The sequence below is a fragment of the Erinaceus europaeus genome, chromosome 20 (assembly GCF_950295315.1).
Source record: "Erinaceus europaeus chromosome 20, mEriEur2.1, whole genome shotgun sequence".
Lineage (NCBI taxonomy): Eukaryota > Metazoa > Chordata > Mammalia > Eulipotyphla > Erinaceidae > Erinaceus > Erinaceus europaeus.
The window spans coordinates 4,388,470-4,415,384 of NC_080181.1; the positions used below are offsets into that span (position 1 = coordinate 4,388,470).

General features: G+C 39.3%; 1 protein-coding gene across 3 annotated transcripts in view; it reads left to right on the forward strand.

Annotated features, from left to right (window-relative positions):
* Nucleotides 1-26,915, forward strand: part of CNTN5 (contactin 5) — a 906,057-nt gene that overhangs the window by 776,488 nt on the left and 102,654 nt on the right. For all 3 annotated transcript variants that reach the window (XM_060179715.1, XM_060179713.1, XM_060179714.1), the window contains 2 exons: nucleotides 22,846-22,973; nucleotides 26,265-26,440. In XM_060179715.1, coding sequence (XP_060035698.1) covers nucleotides 22,846-22,973; nucleotides 26,265-26,440 — 304 coding nt within the window. The remainder of the gene's footprint in view (nucleotides 1-22,845; nucleotides 22,974-26,264; nucleotides 26,441-26,915) is intronic.

The window sequence follows — 26,915 nt, forward strand, 5'->3', positions numbered from 1 at the left end:
ATTCCAGGCACTCTTGGGATTTGAGTCTCACGAATCCTGCCGTTCCAAGCAAATAGGATAGGTTCCCTCAATAGGCACACTTAAGAGACCAAGGGACTGAATGTAGCCTGATCACAAACCATGACACTCCTTAAGGGCTTTGGGTCCATAAAAGAGCTCTGTAATTGTCTCCAAATCACTCCATGTAATAGCCTTTCTCTAACAATCATGATGTGTTCATTAAATGACTCGCCAGCCTCAGAATCAAATCCATGGAGAAGAAGAACCTTATTTTTGTACAGGAGATATTCCAACACAAGCACCACAAGACCTGATCCTTAAATAAGAAGAAGAGATTTCTTTTAGCCTCTCTGTAAACAGTAATTATACTGGTAGAGAGGGAAGCACTGCCATTCTGTAGCCTACAGAACAGAATCTTAATTTCTAATGAAGAAAATAGCAATTAGTACTGCTTACAAGTCTTGAATTAGGGACTCTATTTAATTTCCTTATACAAATATTTTTCAATAAACAAAATAAGAAAATAGTCCAAAATCTAGGCAGTGATTGCATATATTTGGAAAACTATACACAACCTTTATTTTCTTCCACATGTGTTTTTATGTCTGTGTACATTATAATGGATATCCATTATTCCTGAATGTTGTGAACAAGCATTTACACTTACAGTTTTTAAAAACTTTCTGTTTTATTATTATGATTATGATTATGATTATTTTTACTGTTATAAGGAGAACTGAGATCATATATAAAAAGAACCTACTAGGTTCTCTTAAGAGATTCGTTATATAAAGTTTTTTTTCTTAACTCATAGATCTGTTTTTTAATGCCGAAAGGTTCATATCAGTTAGCAACAAATTATACAACTCAAAATAAACATGTCACAGAATCTGTAATTATTATCTTCTAAAAGTAGATCATATATAGTTCTGAAAATATCATATGACAGTTAGAAAGTCTTTGGTCATTTTACACACAAGATAAATTTATTTTTGTGACTCTAGGTGGTAGCAGGACTAAGGAGACCCTGGAATCCCTGGGTTCCATCCACAGCACCCCATATGCCAGGATAGTGCTCTGGCCAGTGTCTTCTGTCTCTTATAAAAAACAAATAAATCTCTAGCTCAAGGACCGGTGTAAGGATCCCGGTTCGAGCCTCCGGCTCTCCACCTGCAGGGGAGTCACTTCACAGGCAGTGAGCAGGTCTGCAGGTGTCTGTCTTTCTCTCCCCCTCTCTGTCTTCCCCTCCTCTCTCCATTTCTCTGTCCTGGCTAACAACGACGATATCAATAACAACAATAATAGCTGCAACAACAATAAAAAGGGCAACAAAAGGGAAAATAAATATAAAAAACTAATCTTTAAAAAAATGAACCAATTTTGTCTGGTACATTTTACCCTTAGCTTAATATAAATCAAGGTCAGAATATGTGTACAACATAGGGAAATATTTAAGTAAGTATAGTCATAGAAAGTTATCAGATGCCAGCCCTGTACCCTAAGCTACGTGCAAAATGAAACAGAGGACCGAGTCTCCATCCTCATCACTTCCTGTACTAGACGTCTGCTTTGCCCTTTGCCTGGGCTCCTTCGGTGACTTCGTAAGTGGATTGTGCCTGCGTACTGCTTTGTTTTAACTGCAATGCAACACACCTCTGAAAGTCTCCTTGTCCCTCTCCTTCCTGGGGAATAAAGTCTGTGCTCTAGACAGTGAACAGAATCCTCTGCTGTGGCCATCCTTTTCTTCTTCACCTCCTGTTGACCTGTTTTGCAATTTCTCTGGAGGAGGGAAAACCGAGATGCCCTTCCTGTGGGGCCCACTCTCCATACTGCTGGCTCTCCTCTTTCCTCTGCTTACTTACAGCCTTCAGTTCTAGGAGAGTGCTGAGCCCTCTGTTACTGGCCTGTTTCTGTTACTGCATGAGGTGGCTAATATGACTGGGGAGAATAGGGAGAGCCAGGGATGCCTGCATTCCTGTGCTCGTGGTCACTTTTCCTATTTGCTTCTCATATCCCTGCCTCCCTTCTGTATGGTTGGATGCTGTTAATAAGTTAACCTGAATCTACTGGACCTCAGCTCATCCTGAAACTGGGTCGGTTCTGCTTGGAAGCCCTGTTTTGTGTTCTAGCATCCTATTCTCAAACCAATCCTGGTAGGGAGCTATGTTTTTTAAAGGAAAGTATACATATCCATGTAAGTTGTGTGGTCCCTTTAGCAATATTTCTTATCCTCCTATTGCTCATTTGAAACGTACAGAGCAAAATGAGTAGTATGGGCACCATCCCACCTTGAGCTAGTAAAGGTCTATTGTTCTCTAGGAATGGGTTCAAATCCCAATTTGCAGCAGGAGCTAGGGAGCTTGCCTTGATTACAATCAGACTTCCTAGGAACCAGACTGATTGTGACACTTAAGTTCTCCTCAGGCTCCTGGCATATTTCTTCGTGGCTTAAATCCTGAAGCGGGCAGAGGTGTGTGTTTGAAATCTTCAAGACCTCTTTTTTTTTTCTTTTACTTCCCAAATCTATAACCTATGATTAAGTGTTCTCAAAGTGCATATGTTTTTAAACCCTTCAAGTCTTTGGATCTACTGAGATAGACCATAGCTACTTTACGTTTCACCTAGTAACTTAAAAAAAAAATAAATCATGTCATTGGGGGTTTAATGGTTTATAATGCAGTTGTTGATATCTGAGTGTCATTTCTCATCTCCTCATGCTAGGCACCTGTGAAATACTGTCACCCCACTTAGGTCCATTCCCAGCATATGCACCAAGACTGTAAGGCCCCTCCACCCCGTCTCTTTCTCTTCCTCTTCCCTTCCCAGTCCTTTACTTTGATGCAGTAAGCCACACCTGGGGTTGGGCAGTGGTGCACCGGGCTGAGCTCATTCGTAACCATGGGCAAGGGAGCTGTGTCGGAGCCCCCAGCTCCCCACCGGCAGGGAGTGCTGTTCATGAGCAGTGAAGTGGGACTGTAGGTATCTGTCTTTCTTTATCCCTCTCTGCCTCCTCCTCCCCCTCAACTGTCAGGATTGGCTGTGCAGGCACAGAGCCTCAGTGATAACCCTGGTGGTAACAGAAAACAAGCCACACCCAGTCCAGACTGTATCTTGTTTGCCCTCTGTCCTTGTTTCTTAAGTTAAGCTTAGGAGACCATCCACTGTTTATCCTCTTCTTTTTGGTTTGTCTCTCTTGACATGATTCCTTCAAGCCCTATCCAAAATGAGGCAAAGATTACTTGATCATTACTGACAGCTGAGCAGTCTTCTATTGTGTATTTATAACACAGCTTTCTTGGTCACCCATCTGTTATTGGGCTTCTGGGCTGCTTCTGAGTTTGGGCTATGGTAGATTGTACTACTAATTAGAGAACCTGGAAGGAATAGATAAGTTCTTAGAAGCATACAGCATGCCAAGACTGAACCAAGATGAACCGAATAACATGAACAAACTAACTGCAACCAAAGAAATTGAAATGATAAATACTGCAACAAAGAGATGCAGGAAAATGGGGCAGCTGCAAAAGGAGTAAGTCAACGTGAGAGGGGATTGACTGATAAGACTGAACTGGTAGAGTGGAGGGGACTGAGAATGGCAGAGGCGGGTGTACTGGCAGAGTGCTGCGCTGAGTGCAGAGTGGGAAGCCGAGGGGCTGGGATCTGTGCTCTAGTCTGCGCAGAGTCAGTGTGGTCTTTACAGGAAGAGAGGATGATAGGCAAAGGGGAGTATGCTCATCTAGCTACAGTGAGGTTTCAAAGGCATGTTTTGGAATGTCGAGAAGTAAAGCTTTAAGAGTCACATTTTGAAAAGTGGGCATCAGAGAGCTGTGGGCCCATTTCCAGTGGACAGGTCAACGTGGGTTAGAGGTGACATCGGTTGGCCAATGTGTGTGCCTCCCTCCACTCATGTTCAGTTTGATTGACAAAGGGTTCTTCTAATTTAAACAGAAATAAAGCTGGTGTGCATATCTCAAACTGAGAGAAGTACAAAAATGTGTTTACTTTTTTTAAAAAAGTGGTTGTAATAACCAATCATAAAATTGAATTGGGGGGAAGCGTGTTGAGGAAGTAGGGTAGTTGATGCTAGGAGATAAATATATTAGAAAGCTATGCACGGGAAAGAGTGTAGGGCTTCTAGAGGGCGTGAACTGGAAGGTTAAAGAAAGGTCAAAAGGTTGTTTCTTAAATTGAGATGATGGGGTCCAGTAGCCCCTAGTGGGCTATGTAGTGAAGATTTGTTTAAGCCCAAAGTGCACGTTATCTAGTGAGCATCTCCTTTATAATGCTGCTTAGACTAGATTTATTCTTGGCTGGGCAAACTGCCTCGTACAAATATTTGGAGAATTCTAAATGCCCTCTCCATGTTAATTTGTGTAGATACAAGCAGTCAGATTATTCATTTTTATTAGACCAGCTCCCTAAAACCATTCCAGCTATGCCTGGTTCCCAGATTTTATTGAATAGCTGTGGGCCATTTAGATAGAAATGCTGTTTCTCAAGTCAAAGCTACATGTGTATTTCTTTCCAGAAAAGATTGCTACTTATACTTTTTGTGCGTCTAGAGTATGTTGAAACACCTGCAGCCACATGATAATAGGTCCGGGTGTCTTTTTGCTTCCTGAGCATAATAGGTCTTTATTCCTACCTAAAAAGCTGTTGGCAGGTGGTTAAAGCCAGGCCTCTGGCCTCAGCTCTGTTTAATATCCTTCAGTAAGAATCCTCTCCTGATCCTATCTGCTAATCTTTGTGAAAAACTCTTAACCCTCCACAGTATGGCTTTAACCATATGTCCTGCAGTCACACTTTTTTTCCTGAAGAAATGAACAATCTTTAGCCTTGAACCTCTAAGTGAAATCGTCAATCACTATTCTATCACCCTCTGCCCTTACCGAAACTTGGCCACCTGCCTGCGTGCTTGTGATTTCTATACCTACTCATCTGTCTCCTTCTCTTCCTTAACCCCAAAGCCTCTATATAGCTGGATGTGTGTGTGTGTGTGTGTGAGTGTGTGTGTGTGTGTATGTGTGTATATGTGTGTATGTGTGTGTATGTGTGTGTATGTGTGTGTATGTGTGTGTGTGTGTGAGTGTGTGTGTGTGTGTATGTGTGTGTGTGTGTGTGTGTGTGTAATTTTTCAAGCAAGTCTTGTTGTATGCTGGGAAGCTAGAAAGGTGGTATTGTTATAAGCAGAAGTTCAGATACCTAAAATTGGTCTGCTTAAAATTGGGAGATTAATGCCTAGTAGAGCCAGGCTTGGACCTCAAATCTCTGGACTCCCTGATCCAAGCATTTTCCAGGTCATTTGCTACCAAAATGCATGTGTTTCCCACCTCTCTCTCTCTCTGTCTCTGTCTCTGTCTCTGTTTCTCTCTCTCTATCTCTCATTCAGTACCGTGAAGCCACCATGTAGGATCTGGAGAGGTGGCTTTGTCATAATATGCATGCCTTGAAGGTGTAAAGCCCTGGGTTCAAGTCCCATTATGCTTAAAAAGAGGGACCAAAACAAATAGAAGCTCATAAGTGATGAAGTCGTGCTCTTCTTTGTCTCAGTAACAATAAAAATAAAGCCTACTAAAGAAAAAGCACTTGCATAGTATATGGAAACAGAAATAAAACTGATATCAATGTACTGCAGAAGAAGGTTGGTGCAGTTGGAGTGATGGAGTACTGATGAAGGTTCCTACTCTATGGTCAACGTGTATCTATTGATTGAAAATAATTGGTCATCCCCTTGTGATTTTTCCCTTAGTGAAAATGGCATTATTCCCTCATCTGTTCCTCCTCTTCTTTTTCTTCATCATCATCAGGGCTTAGTGATTCACAGTATGGCTGTTGACACACTTCTCATTTTCCTGTAATGTGCGTCTGCAGAGCACTCTCATGTCCACCTGGGGTCCTTCTCCACCATCATGTTTCAGGGCCCCATGGCCTGTTCCATTTACCCCTTTTCTTCCCCCTCTTCCCCAGAGCCTTTGCTTTGGTGTACTGTACCATACCCAGCCCAAGCTTTACTTTATGTTGTCCCTTTCTGTCCTTGTTTAACTATCACCTGTGAGTGAGGTGAAAGCATGCTGTTGTGTCAGGAGTGTAAATTCACACCTCCCCAAAATTTTGTCAATATGCCTCACTCACCATGAGAATGCCTCTCCTCACTCTCCTCCAACCTCAGGGCTCTGAGCCCCTCTCACCTTACAGTCTCTTCCTCCCACCCCTCTAGTAACTGCAGGTCTTACAGTCACTTTCCCTTAATGCACCTGAAATTGCCCCTACTTACTAATGACTGTCTGGTGTCTTTACCCTGCTTTAAATTAGTGTTCATTACTAATGCAGTGTTTACTAGTGGAATGATTTTTTTGTTGTTGTTGTTTTGTGCTGGGGCTTCACATCTTCACAAACCCATTAGCTGTGGCAGACTCCCTTCCTCCTTTTAACTCCAGATAAAGATGGGGAGTGAAAGAGGAGAGACATCACAAAACTGCTCCACCGATGAGGAAGCTTGTCCTGGGACTCAAACATGGGTGGCACATATGGCAGAATGTGCGCCCTACCAGATGAGCTCTCCTTAGATGTGTCTTGGTATTTAAAAGTGCTTTTCTGCGAATAAGATCGTCTATAGTACAAAAAACTCTTGAAATCAGGCTACAAAATTAGTGTTTTCCTAATAAGTAAGCAGTGGTTCAGAAAGGTAAGTGATTTGCCAAAGGTCAGCCTGAGACTAAGGATTGATTACATACTCCTGCATATGCATACCCTTCCACAAGAATGAGATGCTGCCATGTAGAACACATCGTGCACTGTTCTTATTTATAAAGTATTAATTTTTAATGGCTTAACCACAAAAAACTCATAAAATAAGCACAGAATGAAGTAATAAAATGTAATTTTCCATTCCATCTGATTTATGAGAAGCCATAATTGGTCAAAGCAACTGAGCAAACATTCTCAAATTAGAATCTAACTGGAATTTCAAATCATTAAACCCTAGTCAGCAAAATCATTTACCTGATATTTACAGCGTTGCCACTTTTGTTGTCAAAAACAAAAGTAGGATTACACCATAAATATTAAGTAGTAAATCTGCACAGCTTAAAACTATTTATCTCCTCAGAATTGCAGGCTGATTTAAATATCACTTGGGAGTTCCTCAGTAATACTCTTACTTTCTTAGATAATAAGCACCCGAAAAAATACTCACTTTTAGATAAAAAGTTGTACATTATCCTTACTAGTAATATATTAACTATTTTTATTTAATTCTATTTAATCACATATAAGTAAATAACTACTATTTATTATCTTACTCTAGTTTTTTTTCAAAATGTGTGACACATAGTAAATCAAATGTGAATGTTTAGGTTCACTGTCTATTCATTTTCTAAAGGTAATACGATTTTCAAAGTATCTAACCAACTATAAGCAAAATGCTTTTTCTGTCTGCCGTCACCTAGCATAGACACTGACTTTGATTACTTGAACAGTGAATGCCCCAGTTTTCCATGTGAAAAAATGGACACAGTATGTTGGTGATTATGTTAAGTCTTGACTGAGAAAAGCTGTGCCAAAGTATTTTATCTGGTATCACTATCACGGGGAGTTGTGTCTTTGACACTAAACATTTTGGAACCTAAACAACACATTGACAGCATGCAGATAACATTAGTTTATTCTAACTTTTCATCAAATATGAGAAAGTATCAAACAGTACACTGCTGCTTTTTAAAAAAAAATTTAAGTATTTTATTTCTTAAAATTTATTTATTGCCTTTTGCTTTGCTTGTTGTTTTATTGTTGTAGTTATTACTGTTGTCATCATTGTTGGATAGGACAGAGAGAAATGGAGAGAGGAGGGGAAGACAGAGAGGGAGAGAGAAAGACAGACACCTGCAGACCTGCTTCACCGCCTGTGAAGCGACTCCCCTGCAGGTGGGGAATCCGCAGATCGAATGGGATCTTTAGGCCAGTCCTTGAAGTTTGCACCATGTGCCCTTAACCCACTGCGCTACCGCCCAACTCCCTATTTATTTTATTTTGAGAGAGATACAGAGATAGAAAGACACAGAGAGAAACACCAGAGCACTGCACAACTCTGGTTTATGGTGGTTCAGGGGATTGAACGTGGACCTCTGGAGCCCCAGACATGAGAGTCTCTTTATGCATCTACCCCCGCCCCTACACTGCTACTTCTAATACATATGTTTCATATCTATTAGCTGCTTAGTAATGTACATATAATATGGAAGTTTCACTGTATTTGTTAGATAAATGTTGCCTCATTTCTTTTTTTTTTTAATTAGTGATTTAATACTGATTAACGAGATTATGGGATAATTCCATATAATTACCACCAATAGAGTTTCGTACCCTGCCTCTTCCACTGAAAAGTTCCCTAGTCTTTATCCCTCTGGGAGTAGGGACCAAAGATTTTTATGGGCGCAGAAGGTGGAAGGTCTGGCTTCTGTAATTGCTTTTACACTGGACATGGGCAGTGATAGGTTGAGTCAGACCCCCAGCCTGTTACTATCTTTCCCTAGGGTAGTGCTCTGGGGTGATAGTGGGCAGCCCTTTCTGGAACCTGATCTGAGGGAAATGCTTCCAGTTTTTCACCATTGAATATGATGTTGGCTGTAGGTTTGCTATGTATAGACTCCACTATCTTGAAGTATTTTCCATCTATTCCCATTTTTTGTAGTGTTTTGATCATAAAGTGATGCTGGATTTTGTCAATGCTTTCCCTGCATCTATTGATATAACCATGTAGTTTTTGGTCTTGCATTTATTGATGTGGTGGATCAGGTTGATTGATTTACGTATATTAAACCAACCTTGCATCCCTGGGATAAACTCCACTTGGTAATGGTGAACAATCTTTTTAATACTGCTGTATCTGCTTGCCTAGAATTTTGTCCATTATTGTAGCATCTATGTTCATCAGAGATATTGGTCTGTAATTTTCCTTTTTTTGTTGTATCCCTATCTGCTTTTGATATCAGAGTGATGTTGGTTTCATAGAAGCTGGAAGGGAGTATTCCTGTGTCTTCAATCTTTTGGAAAGGTCTTAAAAGTAGTGGTATTAATGAACTCTTTCTTGAATGTTTTGTAGAATTTATTTGTGAAACTATCTTGTCAAGGACTTTTATTCTTGGGAAGGTTTTTGATAACTGAATTTCTTTGGCTGTGATGTGCCTGCTCTTATTATCTAGTTCCTCTTTGTTTATTTTTGGAAATTTGTAGGTATCTAGGAACTTGTCCATTTCTTCCAGGTTCTCTAGCTTGGTGGCATGTAGTTGTTCACAGAAGTCTCACATAATACCAGACTTTAGTTTTCTTTTCTGATTTGTTCTAATTTTGTTGTTGTTGTTCTTGTTACAGAATAAACCTGAGTAGCAAAGGCCTTTGGTTTTCTTTCAGAAGATAATGAGTTAACTTGATACCACATGCCCACTAAAGCTTATTCATCTGAAGTTGCTGCCTATTTTCAATTTGTCTTGTTTTCAAAAGTCCTCTCAGAGAGACATAATCTGGAGTGATAGATTTTTCCCATGTTATTGCAGGCAGTCTTCTTAAGTTCTCTGCAGTGCACTCTGTGCATCACATTTTGCATACTCCTAAGAGGTGAAGAAAGATGGCTGTGTAAGACTTCTCTCAGAGCCTGATCCCATGAGAGAGCAGACACATTTGGTTTATGAGCCAACTGAAGGATTCAAACACGCTACTCCATTTATTTGTTGCTAATGGGGAAATGCTATTTCATCCTTAATCTTGGTAATAACAAGATTTTTGAATGTAATGTTACTTAGCGACTGTCTTTTTCTATCCCAGTTGCTGAGAAATACTTCACTTTTCATCAGAAGAGAAAGATAGATTATATTTAACCTGTTTTGTATGTCAGAATATCTGGGAACTCAGTTCCTTTCTAGAATTCTAAATGGGCTTTCATTTTCACTGGAGGTATCCAAGTATAAAGCACACTAGCTCATGATTATATATTCTTCTTCTAGCGTTTGCCCTTCTTCCGTAGCCAGTCAACAGCGTCAGGTTGAGCCTGATGTAAAGTTTCGAGACCTCCTTTGAATCTGGAGAGGTGGCAGTCGACTATGTGGGTCATAGTCGCAGGGGCAGTTCAGGTCGTCTCTGGCTCCCCAGCGATGGAACATAGCGGCTCACTGGCCATGGCCTGTTCGATAGCGATTGAGGAGGGCCCAATCATAACGTGCTAGGTCAAAGCCGGGTTGACGCTTGCAGGGGTCTGTGATGAGGTGTTTGTTCTTTACCTCAGCTGACTGCCAACTCTGTTTCCAAGAGACTTCTTCTTCTTCTAGCCAGTTTGCCCTTCTTCCGTAGCCAGTCAACAGGTCAGGCTGAAAGCTGTCAGGAGCTGCTTGTTGCTGGCTTTGAAAGTGACTGGGATCCATGTGGATTCAGTCGGCTAGGAAGGATCGTCAGTTTCCCCAATGAATGGGTACTCACAGGATGCACCACGAGAAGGTCGATCCAATGCATCCCTCCAAGAGACTGGAACAGAGAAGTTCAGTGTAGGCATAGGGGACCAGATTGGGTGACGAGACGTCAAGCGTTGGACAGGGTGGGCGAAGATATCCGCATATATTGGCAGGTCCGGTCGAGCGTAGACGTGGGAAATGATCTTAGATGATGCTGCATCCCGACGAATATCTGGTGGGGCGATGTTGCTAAGAACTGGCAGCCATGGAACCGGGGTGGAACAGATGGTTCCAGAAATTATCCTCATGGAGGAATATAATTTGGATTATATATTATATATATATATAATATACATTATATATATTATATGATTATATGGTATATCATATATCTCCATCAAACATATACCTTCATGGTTCCTACAAACAGCAATGTTCTCCCATGGATTAAGTTTAAAAACAACATTGTGAGGGCTGGGTGTTGACACGCTGGGTTAATGCACATAGTACAAAAACAACATTGTTTGTAGAACATTTGGCAAAAAATATCATCCAACATCTTAATGCTAAATTCTGTTATTTTTACAAGCTGAAAACAAAACCAAAATAGATTTCTAGTTTAATTTCACTAGACAAATCCTTTATTAAAATTAATTTGAAGAATTATAAATTAAGATTGAATCATACTGGCTAATAAAAAGAAGAAACAGGTACAGTCCAATACTTGCTACAAAGGTTCTCTCTTTTGAGCCAGATAGCTCAGTCTGCTAGAGCTCCAGTTTGCTCAAGGCCCAGAGGCAGAAGGTTCCATCTCTGCTCGGTCCTCTGGCATGGCAACGTGTGTTCTGCCTAGTGAGCCACAAGACTGTGCTTTTACTATAAAGTACTCCTCCTTGCAGTGCTAGTGAATGAATAAAATTACTTGTGGTTTTAGTACAGAGCACTTTCAATGCAATGTGAGTGGTTAAATGAATGTCTTGACTATCAAAGCAATTCACACACACACACACACACACACACAGGGGGGAGAGAGAGAGAGAGAGAAAGAGAAAATGTGGATAGAGACATGGATATATAATATGAAGTGAAAGAAATGTCAAAGCAGTTTTTAATGGCTTTAATGTTATAAATCAGAATACCAGTGTTATTTCTTTAATCATGGGAAAGACATGGATAATTGTAATTATATCACTGCTACTGACTTGGGAGATGGTATAGTGGTAGATCCTTGGACTTGTAAGCATGAGATCCTGAGTTCAGTCCTTAGCACTCCATAGATGTCAGAGTGCTACCTCCTCATAACGTGAGGAGTTACATTCTTTTAAATCGAGGTAAATAGAGAATACATCTTTTAAAAAGCAGTACTAATACTATTGAACAATAGAATAATCAATGACTAATATGATTTTTATAGAAATTTTTTCTGATCTACAGAAAACAGGACAGGTAGTAAACAGTGATAAGAAAGTAGAAATTAATCAGAAGATTCTGGTGAGTTTTGCTTTACCTCGTTATATGCATGCTATTTAAGTTTTCTAATGGATTTGTAAAAAGGATCTCATAGTCTGCAGTCTACCACGTTTATTTTATTCTTTGTCATCACTGGGAACTCACTGCTTTAGATTGGCTTTACGGGGGGGGGGGAGAGAAAGAAAGAAAGGAAGAAATAGAAAGAAGTAGGGAGAGAGGGAAGACAACACAGCTGAAGCTTCCCTCAGTGTGATGGGGACTGGGCTTAAACCTGAGTTATGTGACAAAGCAGTCACTCATCCAGCTAAGCTACCTTTCTGGCCTTTCATCTACTACATTTTAAAATAGTATTTAGTATTGGGGTTACTCCCAGGCTGATGTTCTCATTAAGATAGAGTGACAAAAAAGGAAAGAGGATGGGAGTCGGGCTGTAGCGCAGCGGGTTAAGCGCAGGTGGCGCAAAGCACAAGGACCGGCATAAGGATCCCGGTTCGAACCCCGGCTCCCCACCTGCAGGGGAGTCGCTTCACAGGCGGTGAAGCAGGTCTGCAGGTGTCTGTCTTTCTCTCCTCCTCTCTGTGTTCCCCTCCTCTCTCCATTTCTCTCTGTCCTATTCAACAATGACAACAACAATAATAACTACAACAATAAAACAACAAGGGCAACAAAAGGGAATAAATAAATAAAATAAATATAAAAAAATTAAAAAAAAAAAAAGGAAAGAGGTATCACAGCACTGGTGTTCTCCTGGTCGTCTGGCATCTGCCAAGGAGTTCTGGCGCCCAGCCCCCCCTCACTCACAGCAAGGCACACATCCTCCCCTGGGAGTGAGCTCTCCTCACCTCCATCAAACATATTTTTTTAAAATCAAGTTAGCTATTATATATTAGTAAAGTTATTCAGCCACAAAATATAGTATGGATGTACAATTTACTCTTGAATCTTAATTTTGATAGTAATTCTTAAGCAGGCAACATTCTGGAAAAGCCATATAGTTTTAAAATGTGTGGAATGTAGAAAAATGAAACACATGAAAAACAACAACTAAAAGAGGTAGCCAGACTGTCTCTAAGACCTTGTGAGAACTGTGGAGAACTACAATGGTGGTTATTTGGAGGGTAAGAACACAGAATGCTAGTGTTGAGTGTAGTTTGGAACTATACCACTGTAACCTTGACAATATTGTAAACCACTATTAAATAATTAATAAAAATTATTTTAAATTTTCAGTCATTATAAATGATACTATGTAAACGTTATTGCTTTGGAAGATATAAATGACTCTAGTTTTTCTCCAAGGTAGATTTCAGTTTCTAACTAATCTACTTAAAATTTCGCATCTGTGTTAACATCTTCCATCCTTCTGTTTGCCCTGCACACTCCATTCACACAAACTTTTGTACCTGATATTCCTCCCAACAAAAGTTGTCTTCTCTCAAGATCTGACTGACAGTGACTTTCTCCTGATACAGATATCTTAGGTTAAATATTAGGTATTGTTTAAAATTTAAACTAACCTGTGTTTGATTTGGGGGCACCATAAAATTTAATTGCTCTAAATAAAATGTAAGAATGTATAATTATATGGGGCACCTAAAAGTTAAGATATTGCACTAATATCATTTTTATTACATTATCCAGACAATGGTTTCTGAACCTTTGTATTTGTAGTACTGCTCAAATCCTAAACACAGCTGAAATGTAAATTTCTACCTTACGTCTAAATTTCCCCTAGTCAGTACTGACTTGAAATTCCTCAAACACTGTGTCTTTTCCCTTTTACCCACTTCTTTCCTGGAGCTTTGTTAGAGTGAGGTTGTTTCACAGGAGATGAGAGATGGACTGTGTGGATCTGGAATATTCTTGTAGATCAGCTCCAAATAGGACATAGCTTGCATCGTTATGGTTTGATGTAAACTGGAAGTCAGAAACTGAGAATTTGGATTGTTCAAAGACAGATCTAGAGGAGGAACAAGCACAAATGACACTTCTAAAATCTAGCAAATCTTAAAGAACGCCAGCAGCATCTATAACTCCAGGAAGAGTGGGGGGAAACCATGGAATGCAGCTGGAGATCAAGAAAAAACTTGAGTTACAGTAACTAGGTGACAGGTGTCTTAGAAATATAATCATCACCTTTCATTTTATAGCTTAGAGAGATGACGTGTAGAATTCATATAAAGATCACTTAGCTTGTGAGGTCAGAGGTGGGGTTTTGTCAGAGCTGCACTTCACCTCCCCTACAATGCCATGTGTGAAAGGCAGTGAGCTGATGTTGATTTGACTCTGCTCAATAGTGGAAGATCTGCTCTCCAAGCAAGAACTAATGAAAAAAAAAAAAAGAATAGAAGAAGGAAGTGCATTGTTTTAATATTAAAGAGCTTAGCCTTGGTCAAGCTTTTTAATTAGGTCAATGTAATTTAAAATGGACTAAAAACCATCCCAGGTGGGGGATATCAAAAATTCATAATTTTGGCCTGGATGCATCTTTGTGGCCTTAGGGGTTTCAGAAGAACACTAATTTATCCCCACTTCCTGTGAGATTCAGATATGTATGCAAGCAGCAGGGAAGAGGAAATGCAAAGACTCCACAGATTCAGAATAAAGACGTCCACTCTTTATAAATACCAGTGCCTTTTCCTTTCAGTTGCCTGAAGAAATACGGGCAGGATTCATGTTCAGATTAATGTGAAATGACAGATTATTCCATTCAGAATGCTGAAAAAGCAAGAGGGTAAATGATTCGGTGTCATCTCAATTGTTTTTCACGAGAAAAAAAAATAACAATAAAAGTTCCCACGTAGGTCCTATGTCCTGCAGCATCCTTCAGTTTTAGAATCATCTCAGTGGAAAGTTTAGAATTCAGACATAGTCACTCCAAAAGCCTTTATGGAGTTTTTTGGAGTGTTAGGTTTTAATTTCTCTCTCTTTGTGAGTTCACTGTCTCAGTAGTTCTAAGCCAAATCCTTCCAGAGAAGAAAGGGGAAAAAATGCATTTAGTTGAGACAGATTTCACCAAGAGTCTTCAAGAAAGAAGTGACTTAATATTAAATAGAAAGGAAATGTTATAAACCCACAGATTTTTATCTAGCTAATAAATTGTGTTCTTTCCACAAAACATACTGTTCAATACCATTTTTAGTAACATTTATTGTCAGTGAAGAAAGACTGACAATCCTAGCTAATACACACATTCCAGCACTATGAAATATGCCTAAACCAGTGGACTAAAAGACACCAATTGCAGCCCCTTCACATGAAATTAACTCCAAGTTAACTTCATGTGGCTTCTGTTGCCCCCTTCTAGTAGATCATTTTACTTCTAGCCTTTGTGGAAAGTAGCCAGAGCTCTAGTCATGGACCCTCATGAATACACTGTGAGTTGATAAATTAACTTAGACTCAGGTGCAATGAATAAACAGATGTTCTTCAGAGGAATTCAGCACTGTTCAAATACTGTAGGTTGTCATCTTACTGTGTTATGATACCCATTTCTTTTCTCAAGTAACTTTAAGTCTGGGGAATCTAGTAATGAATAACAGGATGCTGAGATATGAGGTACTGAGGAAGGCACAAGAGGAAAAAACAGGGAGTCAGGCGGTAGCGCAGAGGGTTAAGCGCATGAAGCACAAGGACGGGCGTAAGGATCCCGGTTCAAGCCCCTGCTCCCCACCTGCAGGGGCGTTGCTTCACAAGCGGTGAAGCAGGTCTGCAGGTGTCTATCTTTCTCTTCCCCTCTCTGTCTTCCCCTCCTCTCTTGATTTCTCTCTGTCCTATTTAACAGCAACATCAATAACTACAACAATAATAAAAAACGACAAAGGCAACAAAAAGGAAAATAAAAATATATTTTTTAAAAAAGAGGAAAAAAAACAGAGAAATGACGGCATATGGATGAGAAAATAGTTACTGAGGAGCAGTGTGTGAATGAGCAACAGCATAAGAAAAACTTAGGGGGCTGGGTGGTGGCGCATCTGGTTGAGTGCACATGTTACAGTGTGCGAGGACCCAGGTTCAAGCCCCCAGTCCCCACCTGCAGTGGGGAAAGCTTTGCAAGTGGTGAAGCAGGGCTGCAGGTGTCTCTCTGTCTCTCTATCTCCCCCTACTCTCAATTTATGGCTGTTTCTATCCAGTAAATAAAGATAATAATAAAAAAAGACTTAAGAGTGAGAAAATAGCATAATGGCTATACACAAAGACTTTCATGACTGAGGCTTCAGAGTCCCAGATTTAATCCCTCCGCTGATACCCACCACCACCACCACCACCATAAAGCTGAGCTGAGCTGTGTCCTGACCTCTCTGTGTCTGTCTCTCTGTATGTTTCTCATTAAGATGAAATCAATAGGGGGCTCGGTGATGGCACACCAGGTTAAGCTAAGCGCACATGTCTTGAAGCTCAAAGACTGACATGAGGATCCCGGTTCTAGCTCCCGGCTGCCCACCTGCAGGACATTGCTTTACAAGCAGTAAAGCAGTCTGCACGTGTCTATCTTTCCCCCTCTGTCTTCCCATCCTCTCTCAATTTCTCTCTGTTCTATCCAACAGCAACAGCAGCAACAACAGTGGGAAAAAATATGGCTACCAATATCAGTGGGTTCATAGTACAGACACCAAAGTAAGCCTGGAGACCAAAATAAATAAATAAATAATAAAAAGTAAATAAAAGAAAAAAAAGTCAAAAAGTCGGTCCATGTGTGCTTAACCCGCTGCACCACTGCCCAACTCCAGGAGTTTGTATTTTATCTTGATGGATGGCAGTGTGGAGACATTTGTTGTGAAGTAAAAATTAAAGTGACTTTTTTTTTTTTTTTACCTGTCCTAAGCTTAACAAAGAAGCTACACTGGGAGTCTCTTCTCTAACCAAAGTCACCTCACCTATAAAATTGAGAAGTTAATGGTGGTTCTTAACCTTGCTTTCATCACAGACTCCCTTGAGGATTTGAGCACTGCTACATACTGTCTCCACAAAATCAGATTTTTTTCATGCAAATTTATGTAAATGGGAAATAGTGAGTTGAGAAAGTGGTGTGTGTGTAGTAAGATTGATTGTAATTCTATAAGTATTAAACTTGAGTATGTCTGTGACCATTCAGAAATAGGACCCATCTGTATTGGGGCTTCCAGTGTGTGTGTGTGTGTGTGTGTGTGTGTGTGTGTGTGTGTGTGTGTGTGTGTGATAATTGGAAGCCCCTTCTACTCTCCAGCTGTGACAAAAAGACAACCTCCTCCTTGCCTTTCTTTCTGAGGTTGGAGGGCCTGAAATTATTCAGTGGCTCAGCACAAAAGGCTCCTCAGTTTCTTCAGGATGTTTGCAGTGATGCTCAGAGCCAGTGACGAGGTCCATTAATTAAAGTAACTTCTGCACTTAAGCTTTCTCTCTGGCTTTCTAAAGGCTACCAAGCATGCCTTTCTGGGTCACCTCACTTCTCCCTCCCAGTTAAGCTGAGTCTGAAGGGAAGAATGGTGACAGCACTGTCTTCCCTGAGTGCGGATTTTGACCAACTTAATGACTGAATTCTCTTCATCTATAGGAAACCTGTTTCTTCCCTTCTTACCCTTGAATTTCCACTCTCTCTGCTTTGGCTGCAGGCCAGAGCAGTCCCCAAATGTGTGATCTTGTGAGAAATCTTATTTTGTTGTTTACTTTAGATTAATGCATCGTAATTGAAAGTACACTACACATTATGGGATTTGTCTCATCTGAAACCCTGACAATTATTTCAATCCTCTGTGCCTCCTTGCCTTTCTTTTTTTTTTATTATAAATGATTAAAATAATATGCAGAGGATTGTTTGTAAAAATTAAAATGGCAAGATAATGTATTAGAAGAGCTTTGCTTAGGTGCTAGCAAATAGTAGGGTGTTAATAACTGTTTTCAAAGCAAGAAATATGCCCTTTTCTTTTGCAAAAGTGGTTTAAAGTACTCTGAATCTCAATTTCTGCATCTATAAGGGGCATCGATTTAAGTATATTGAGTTTAATTCAGTTCCCCTTTATTGAGAAGCAGTCAGTGTGGAGCTGATGAAGACAGTAAGCGAAGGGGGTGCACGTTAGCCAGGAAGACAGTGACAGGCAAACAGCTCACAAATCCAAGGGCCCGGCTGCAAGCAGGGGGCTGATATTTCGAATAGCCCTGGATGCAGTGGTAAATGATAATGAGCCACAGTTTGCTCATCAGTGAATGAGGATGGCAATATTCAGCTCACATCGTGGCTGGAAGCACTGCATGAAATAAAGGGCGGAAGATGAGTGTGAGGCCTGACAGGTCAAATACAATCAATACATGTTTGTCATTTGCAGAACCAGTTAAAAGCCTCCATGGGCTCTAGGATCCCTCAGTTTTAAAAGATCTCATCCCAGGTATTACAGATATAATGAGACTACCTATATTCCATGTCAAATGCACTTTTTCCTTTATTCTGAAATAGCATTTGTAACTATCTTTGAAAGTTAAGGTAATGGTACATTTTTTCTTTGTGTAGCATTGGGGAATGAGCCCAGGGACTCACTCACATGTGAAACTGCTAAGTGGCTTTCCAGGCCTGACTTTTCATTTATTTTTTGAGATTGGGAAAGAGATCACTTCTAGAATTCACATAGAAATAAAGAGAACATCAAAGTAGTAACTGTAAACAACCCCAGAGATGCTTGTGAGGTAATATCTAAGTTGGCTGCCTTAATTGCAGTAATGGCTTCTGACGCAACCTTCTGTGACAACTTTTCAGAGCCTGTGCTGTAGACATGTGAGTTTACTGCTTGCCTCTCATGCCTCAATAAAGCAGTTAAGCATTTCAGCAGCTTCTTGTTGCCTTTTTAAGATCAAGACAAGGTGTTTCCCATGGAGAGCTGGATTCTGCATGATCTTGGCCCCATCTACCTTTTTATTTACTTTTATTTGCTGGGGGATTAATGGTTTACAGTCGACAGTAAAGTACAGTAGTTTGTACATTTGTACTATTTCTAAGTTTTCCGCATAATATCTACCTTTCTAATCTTGCCTTACCCCCCCTCACATTTTATGATGCCATCATAATTGACTCTTTTCTTCTTCAAGATTTGGTGGTCCTTTCTAGCTTGACACTTTTATAAATACTATTTCTTCTGTTTACCAGTAGTTTGCTTGCTAAGCCCCTCTCATCCCTCAATACTCGGCTCAAGTCTTCCCAGAAAAGATTTATCAAACACCAGAAGTATTTGATACTTATAATACAAGAATACTCTCTGGCAGTCTCTATTTTCTCCTTTTAAAAAATCTGCCCCAATTTACATTTTTAAGAAAAATTTCAATTAAAATCTATCACACATCTTGAAAATATAGAAATATGTGTGTATACATTTCATCAAGTTAAACCTTTTAAAGAATTCCTTACATAAAGTTATTAGTTTTACAATAGGGAAAGAGGTAAACCTAATATCACACACATATTACATAATGTAATTTGAACTCATTCCTCTTTGACCTTAAAGCCTTTAGTTTTAATCAGTGCGTGTTGTTTCTGTGGTACGAGATTTACTATGATGGTACCAGATAGAAGTGCAGCCTGGACTTCAGAGCATCATCTCTAGGTACCCGAGCATCAGGAAAACAGATGGCAACCCCAGAAAGGCAATCTACCCAGAAATCTAACCAGTTTCTGTGGTGCCATGCAAGTAAACCAGAGATAGACATCAAGAGCAGAGCAGTGGGTCCTGAAAGTTGAAACTGGGGTGGGCAAAATATTATCCTAAGCAAACTGTGACTCTGGGCAGACTTAGTAGATAGAGACCCAGTCACTCGGTCCAGGTAACAGCCCAGCCAGCTGCAGGTTCAGGCAAAACCTCATGGAGAAATATAGTGACAGAATACAATCCACAGGACCTGATACCCAAAAGGAGAATGCTGGTTAGCATATCTACTTCCTTCCCTCTACTCCATGAGCAAGGCTGACATAGCAGAATGCATCCCCAAAATTTGAAAAATACCAAAATGTAGAAGAGTGATAATAGCAGAAGGGAGAAGATGGATGGAGGATCTGGAAATTGCAAGGAAATGTTAACTCAGTACTCAATTATCTTAGTAATTATGTGTTCAAAAGTCAGACATTAAGTGTAAATAGCATATTGTATAACTTCTTTTTTTTTCTAAGTTAAAAAAAATAAACTCATCTGACAAGGATTTGCAGTTTGAATCAGTAGACAGGCTTTTGGAAAATGACATTGCCACTTGATGGATAAAAAGTGTATTCACGAATCTTCATCCTGCAAGTAGATCTGTGGCCCCAAGTGCAGGGGTGTTCATAAAATATCTCTAAAAAGAGCATGTAATGTATTGCTACCTGTCAGTGAGGAAGGACATATCTTAAATACATATATTTTTTCTTTAAAGAAGTTTTTTTTTTTTGCCTCCAGGGTTATCACTGCGGCTCAGTGCCTACACTATGAATCCACTGCTCCTGGAGGATATTTTTCCCATTATGTTGCCCTTCTTGTTGTTATTGTTGTTATAGCTGTTGTTGGATAGGACAGAGCAATCAAGAGAGGAAGGGAAGATAGAGAGGAGGAGAGAAAGATAGACACCTGCAGACCTGCTTCACCGCCCGTGTAAGCGACCCTCCTGTGGGTGGGGAGCTGGGGGCTCTAACTGGGATCTTTATGCCGGTCCTTACATTTTGCCGTGTGTGCTTAACCTGGTGTGTTAGTGCCTGGTCCCCAAGAGGTGAACTCTTTTTTTTAATATTATTTACTTATTTATTTTCCCTTTTGTTGCCCTGTTGTTTTTTCATTGTTGTTGTAGTTATTGTTATTGATGTCATTGTTAGATAGGACAGAGAGAAATGGAGAGAGGAGGGGAAGACAGAGAGGGGAAGAGAAAGACAGACACCTGCAGACTTGCTTCACTACCTGTGAAGCGACTCCCCTGCAGGTGGAGAGCTGGGGGCTTGAACCGGGATCCTTACACCGGTCCTTGCGCTTTGCGCCATGTGCGCTTAACCTGCTGCGCTACCGGCCGACTCCAGGAGGGGAACTTTTAAACCAAACTTCTTTCCAGTTAGTATTCCAACCTGAAAAATCTAGATAGACTATATTAATAATATCTACAGATTCTAGAGATTTAGCTAAGTTTTAATAAAGATTGCAGTTCTAAAGAGAATGGTTATTTGTTCACAAAAATGTGAATGTTGTGTTGGAATGTGTTGTTTTGCAATGTGTAGAGATAGAAGTAGAATGAAGATATTATATTCCATTTTATAGGAAGTGAACATTGTCAGGCATGGGAGGCACTGTATAGGTAATACACCAGACTTGCAAGCCTCAAGTTCCAGGAGTCCCAAATTCATTCCCAGTGCCACCATGTGCTCTGACCTCGTTCTCTCTTGCAAGAAAATAAATTTAACATCTTTTTTAAAAGAAGGAAACAAAATACTGTCTAAATTATCAACAGAATCTTTCATCAGCCATCTTGAATGAATAACTTTTGAGAGTGCCATGTTCTCCAAATGCCTCAAGTTAGTGTCTTTCCTAAACATAAATAGCATATCACATATAGTCTGGATTGTTGTAAACTGGTATTTTTACTGGTGATAGTCTAATTATTTATTCATAAGCAATATCTAACAGTTAAGAATCTAATCAAATTTTTAGAAAATTTCTTGCTGTTAACTAACTGCCAGTTCTTTTTTTTTAAAAAAAAAATGTTTATTTATAAAATGGAAACACTGACAAGACCATAGGATAAGAGGGGTACAACTCCACACAATTCCTACCACCAGAACTCCATATCCTGTCCCCTCTCCTGATAGTTTTCCAATTCTTTATCCCTCTGGGAGCATGGACTGAGGGTCATTATGGGGTGCAGAAGGTGGAAGGTCTGGCTTCTGTAATTACTTCCCAGCCTGTCTCTCTCTTTCTCTGCTGAGGCAGAACTCTAGGGAAGCGAGGCTCCAGGACTAACTGCCAGTTTTGACTGATTGGCAAGTTTGAATATACATTTAAAAATTGTGGTTAGCAAAACAATTTTAATCAGTGTTCTTATATCTTAAATACTTTTATACTATAATATTTGTATGGAGTTAGCTACTATTTTAGGACTAAAAAAACTCCATTTTAGGAATTTTATGGTCAGTAGAATCACTAGTTCTTAACTCAAGCCAGCACATCCAGTCACTTCCTTTTCCCTGAAAAAAATAAATAACAGTCCAGATTCTATTGGCATCAAATAAAGTCACAACAGCCTCTTGTGTTGTGTTTCAGGTTGTTTGAGTGAGTTAAAGCAGTGGTGAAGTACTGGCTTATATTACAGGAGCATAGAATGGAGAAAAGGCCAAAAGTACTAATTAAACTTTGAAATCCATCTATTTCTGGGACGATGAAAGCATAGATTATGGTAATCTCAAATGTCAACCTCATTTGCACTGAACTTGTAGAATGTTTCTAATAATGCTTTAATTCTCCACCTTCATATACTTTTAAGGTTCACTTTTAAGTCTCATACATACACCCCCCCCTTGCTGCACAGGGGTGCCATGCAGAAGCCACCATAAATCTTCTTTGTGCTGTGTGCAAAGAGTTTCATGCTCTGCACTTGTCCTCCTCGGTGTTTTTAATGCTATTTCTTCTTAGGTCTTGACTTCTGAGTCCCTCGTGGTTACAGGTGAAACACTCTAGCTTAGTATTAAAATATCATTGGGTGGGATTATAACCAAACTCAAGGTCATCTTTTCCCACACATTTTAAAATTGTCAAGTAAATGTCAAAAGGAAAATACCCTATAACTCCCTGACCTCTTTAAGTATATGAAGATGTTAGTGGGCTTATCAAATATCACCGCATATTTTCATGCTTATACTTTGTCTTGAGTACTATTAATTTGTAAGTGGTTACAGACTTTATCAGGCTTTCCTACCACTTATCTGACTTGTTGTAAAACAAACAAAAACTTTTTAAATAATTTTCAGAATAGCTATCCTTCCAGACGGGAGTCTTCGTATCCTAAATGCTTCCAAATCAGATGAGGGAAAGTACATTTGCCAAGGGGAGAACATCTTTGGTACTGCTGCAATTATAGCTTCCGTTTCTGTGAAAGGTAAGATGTGGCTACGTGTTTTTTTTCTTTTTTTAAAAAAATTATTATTTATTCCTTTTGTTGCCCTTGTTTTATTGTTGTAGTTATTATTGTTGTTGATACCATTGTTGTTGGATAGGACAGAGAGAAACGGAGAGAGGAGGGGAAGACAGAGAGGGAGAGGGAAAGACAGACACCTGCAGACCCGCTTCACCACCTGTGAAGCGAATCTCCTCCAGGTGGGGAGCTGAGGGCTTGAACTGGGATCCTTAACCCGGTCCTTGCGTTTTACGCCACATGCGCTTAGCCCGCTGCGCTACAGCCCGACTCCCATGGATATGTGTTTCTAAGTGAAGTTTCTTGGCCTTACCACATGGCAAATTAATGCAGCATGTTGTTGCATGCATGGCAAACAGTGACTACTATTGCCAAATTATTCCTTTCTGTTATTGAGGAGATCATTTTATTTATTTATTTATTCCCTTTTGTTGCCCTTGTTGCAGTTCGTATTTTTATTGTCGTTGTTAGATAGGACAGAGAGAAATGGAGAGAGGAGGGGAAGACAGAGAGGGGGAGAGAAAGATAGACACCTGCAGACCTGCTTCACCACCTGTGAAGTGATTCCCCTGCAGGTGGGAAGCTGGGGGCTTGAACTGAGATCCTTACACAGGTCCTTGCACTTTGCACCATGTGTGTTTAACCCACTGCACTACTGCCCAGCTCCTGTAGAGATCATTTTTAAAGAAGAATGACAGATTGAAAAAAATTGAGATATTTTTCTTAGCACAAAATGTATGAGAAGATTTACAAAGTTTTCATAAGTATCTCAAAACTTTATAAAGTATGGCAGTGGAGTTGGACTCTTTTCCCCTTATCAGCATTAGTTTTAGCATTCATTTGTAATATCTCTTACCACTTCCTTAGGGCCTTCAGACTGGAAGGAGGGGCCATGGATGTGTATCAGACAGATACATGGCTGTCTCTGATGTTTTTATCAATGAACTTTTTTAGGCATTGTCATATTTCAGTATTGTAAATGTCATTTCATAAGTGGTCCTGTTAGTTTTCTAGTTCTAATGTGAGATAGATTTCAGTCCTGGCTTCTTATTTTGATAGTACATGTCCTTTTATAGTAGTGAAAAATTGAATCTTAGCAAAGTCTTTTCACTTTAAAAAGGAAATTTTTAAAAACAATACTATTTTTAATAATTCTTCCATGTGTATATATTATAAAGTGAATCATACTTTGGTCTCTAAGTATAGATATTCTACTTTTTCTTTCTTTAGAACTAAAATCTAATAAAAATATTCAACACTGTGCTATTTTAGAAATGAGACAAATATCAACAGAAGGAATGTAATTTGAAAGCCGTCTTCATTTATAGCCTATTTTACTGGAATTCAACTCCATCTTCTAGTTTGCATCTCATTTCTTCAATGTGCTAAACTATTTTTTAACAGAGGTAAATTTGGATTGCTAGACATTTAAAAATAAGAATACTTTCTATTACTCAAGAGCTGAAGGAAATGTTTACTCAGAACATTTCAGTTCTCACAAAGTTTGAAGTGGAGTGTGCTATGATTATCTGCCTTCTCTGATGAATCAGAAACTAGTAAAGCCACATGGGAGTGTCTGATTTCTAGAATGTTAATATTTGCAGTGACATTTCTTTGTTGGCCTTACACTTCTTTCAGTGAGGACTGGGGAGAACATTACATATCGAAGCCTTTTTCAGAAGTTAAAAGCAGTTCTTAATCAGACTGCTATGAAAATAGCAGTATAATAGAATATTAGAATCCAGTAATAGTACCATTGGGCTATTTTTTTAATAATTTGTGTCAATCTTCTGTAAGCATCTACAGTCAGAAGTCTTAATTAGAAAAAAAGGCAAAGGCAAAAGCAAAATCGAAATCCTGTTTCCATCACTTCTCTACTTGATTCAAAAGCACATCCTGTCACATTTGGCCACAAGAAACTTCAAAAACCTTTACACGTACTGTTGCCCTTTGCCCGTAGTTTCAGATCTGGTCTAAACCTAGTGAAACTTCTCAATTTTTTTTGTTTTTTATTTAGGTGAACTAGTAAGCAACCATAAGTATTTTTCTCAAAATCCTTTCCATTCAGTATTTTGCTTTTATACTTTGACTAAAACAGCTACACTTTATCAAAAGTGGTATTTCGGTCACCTAAATGTCTCTCCTCCTTTCCTACTGATGCGGGATCTGTAGAGTGTAAAGCAAAAACAAAGTGATACAGTGATAATACTACATGTTTGTATTTTTTAAGACAGTAATTTGAAGGAAAGTGCTTTCTATGACCTTTAAGAAAATGAACTCACTGGGGCCGGTGGTGGCACACCTGGTTAGGTGCACAAGGACCCAGGTGCAAGACCCCCAGTTCCCATCTTCAAGGGGAAAGCTTCAGGAGTGGGGAAGCCAGGCTACAGGTGTCTCTTTGTCTCTTTCTCTATTTCCGCCTTCCCTCTCAATTTCTGATTGTCTCTATCTAGCCAATAAATAAATAAAGATAGTAGAAATTATTTAAGAAAAGAAAGAAAGAAAATGAACTTAAAAGGATCCCGGCGGTGGTGCACCCAGTGAAGTGCACTTATCACCAATGTGCAATGGCCCAGGTTTGGACCCGCACTCCTCACCTGCAGCAGGGACATTTCACAAGTGGTGAAGCAGGTCTCCAGGTCTCTATCTTTCTCTCTATCTCTCTATCTCCCTCTCTGCTTTCAATTTCTCTCTGTCCTATCAAATAAAATAGGGGGAAAAAGAAGGAGAAAGTGGCTGCTGGAAGCAGTGGATTTGTAATGCTAGCCTGGAGCCCCAGCCATAACCCTTGAGAAAAACAAACAAAACGAAAAAGCCAGACAAAAAGTGAACTTATACTGAATTTTTCCTCCTTAAATATGGAGGATTTTTACTAGGTAAAGTTATATTTTTATTTGTATTTGGTGATCCTCTCTAACTTTTTTCCTTTTCCTTCCAGAAAGTCATATGTTGCTTCTAGTTATGTAGCCTTTGAAATCATTTACATCTGTTACCTTTTTTAATAAGAACAGAGACTCTTAAATAACCAATCCCTTACAAAAAAATAGAAAAAAATCATGATAAAATGCCTTTGCATCCAAAATACAGACACTGATATAAGCTGGATGTGAAAAATCAAATAGACCAATCAGGAATAGTTATATTGGATGTTTTTTGTTTGTTTGTTTGTTTACCGGTTTCTGTTATTTCAAATAATATAGAATGCAGACAAAAATTTATGTTGGCTGGTCAAATGATGTGTTTTTATTCCCATAGAACCTACAAGAATAGAACTTACTCCTAAAAGGACAGAGTTAACAGTGGGAGAGAGTATCGTCCTTAATTGCAAAGCAATTCACGATTCTAGCTTGGACATCACTTTCTACTGGACGCTAAAAGGACAACCTATCGATTTTGAGAAAGAAGGTGGACATTTTGAAAGCATCAGGGCCGTAAGTTAACACACTTTCATTCTTCAAGTCATATTAATTTTATAAATTTAGATTTAAGTGTAGACATTTTAATATCTATGAAATGCTAAAGAGAATAGTGAAAACATTTGATTAATTTTTCTGTTCTGTCAGACTAAAATTAATAATTCCTTTAGATCCCTCAGTAAGAAAGTGGGAAAACTTTATGATGTATATTTGGTTTCTCAACCACTCTTTGTTACTTGATTAATATTGTCAGTAGTTATGCAGTGCTTCTAAAATTTATGAAAGTACATGAAGTGGTTATTATTTTCTTTAAAATATTCTTAACAGTTATACAGTGAATGAATGAAATAGGCCTTTCTGTCTTAAACCTACTTCTTTAATTTACAGAAGCATATAGAGCTTATGTATATGACTCAAGTTAGAAAAGCCTTAAACATTCACTAGCTTGTTTCTTGTCCAACAAATCTTTTCTTTTTGATATCTTCTTTCA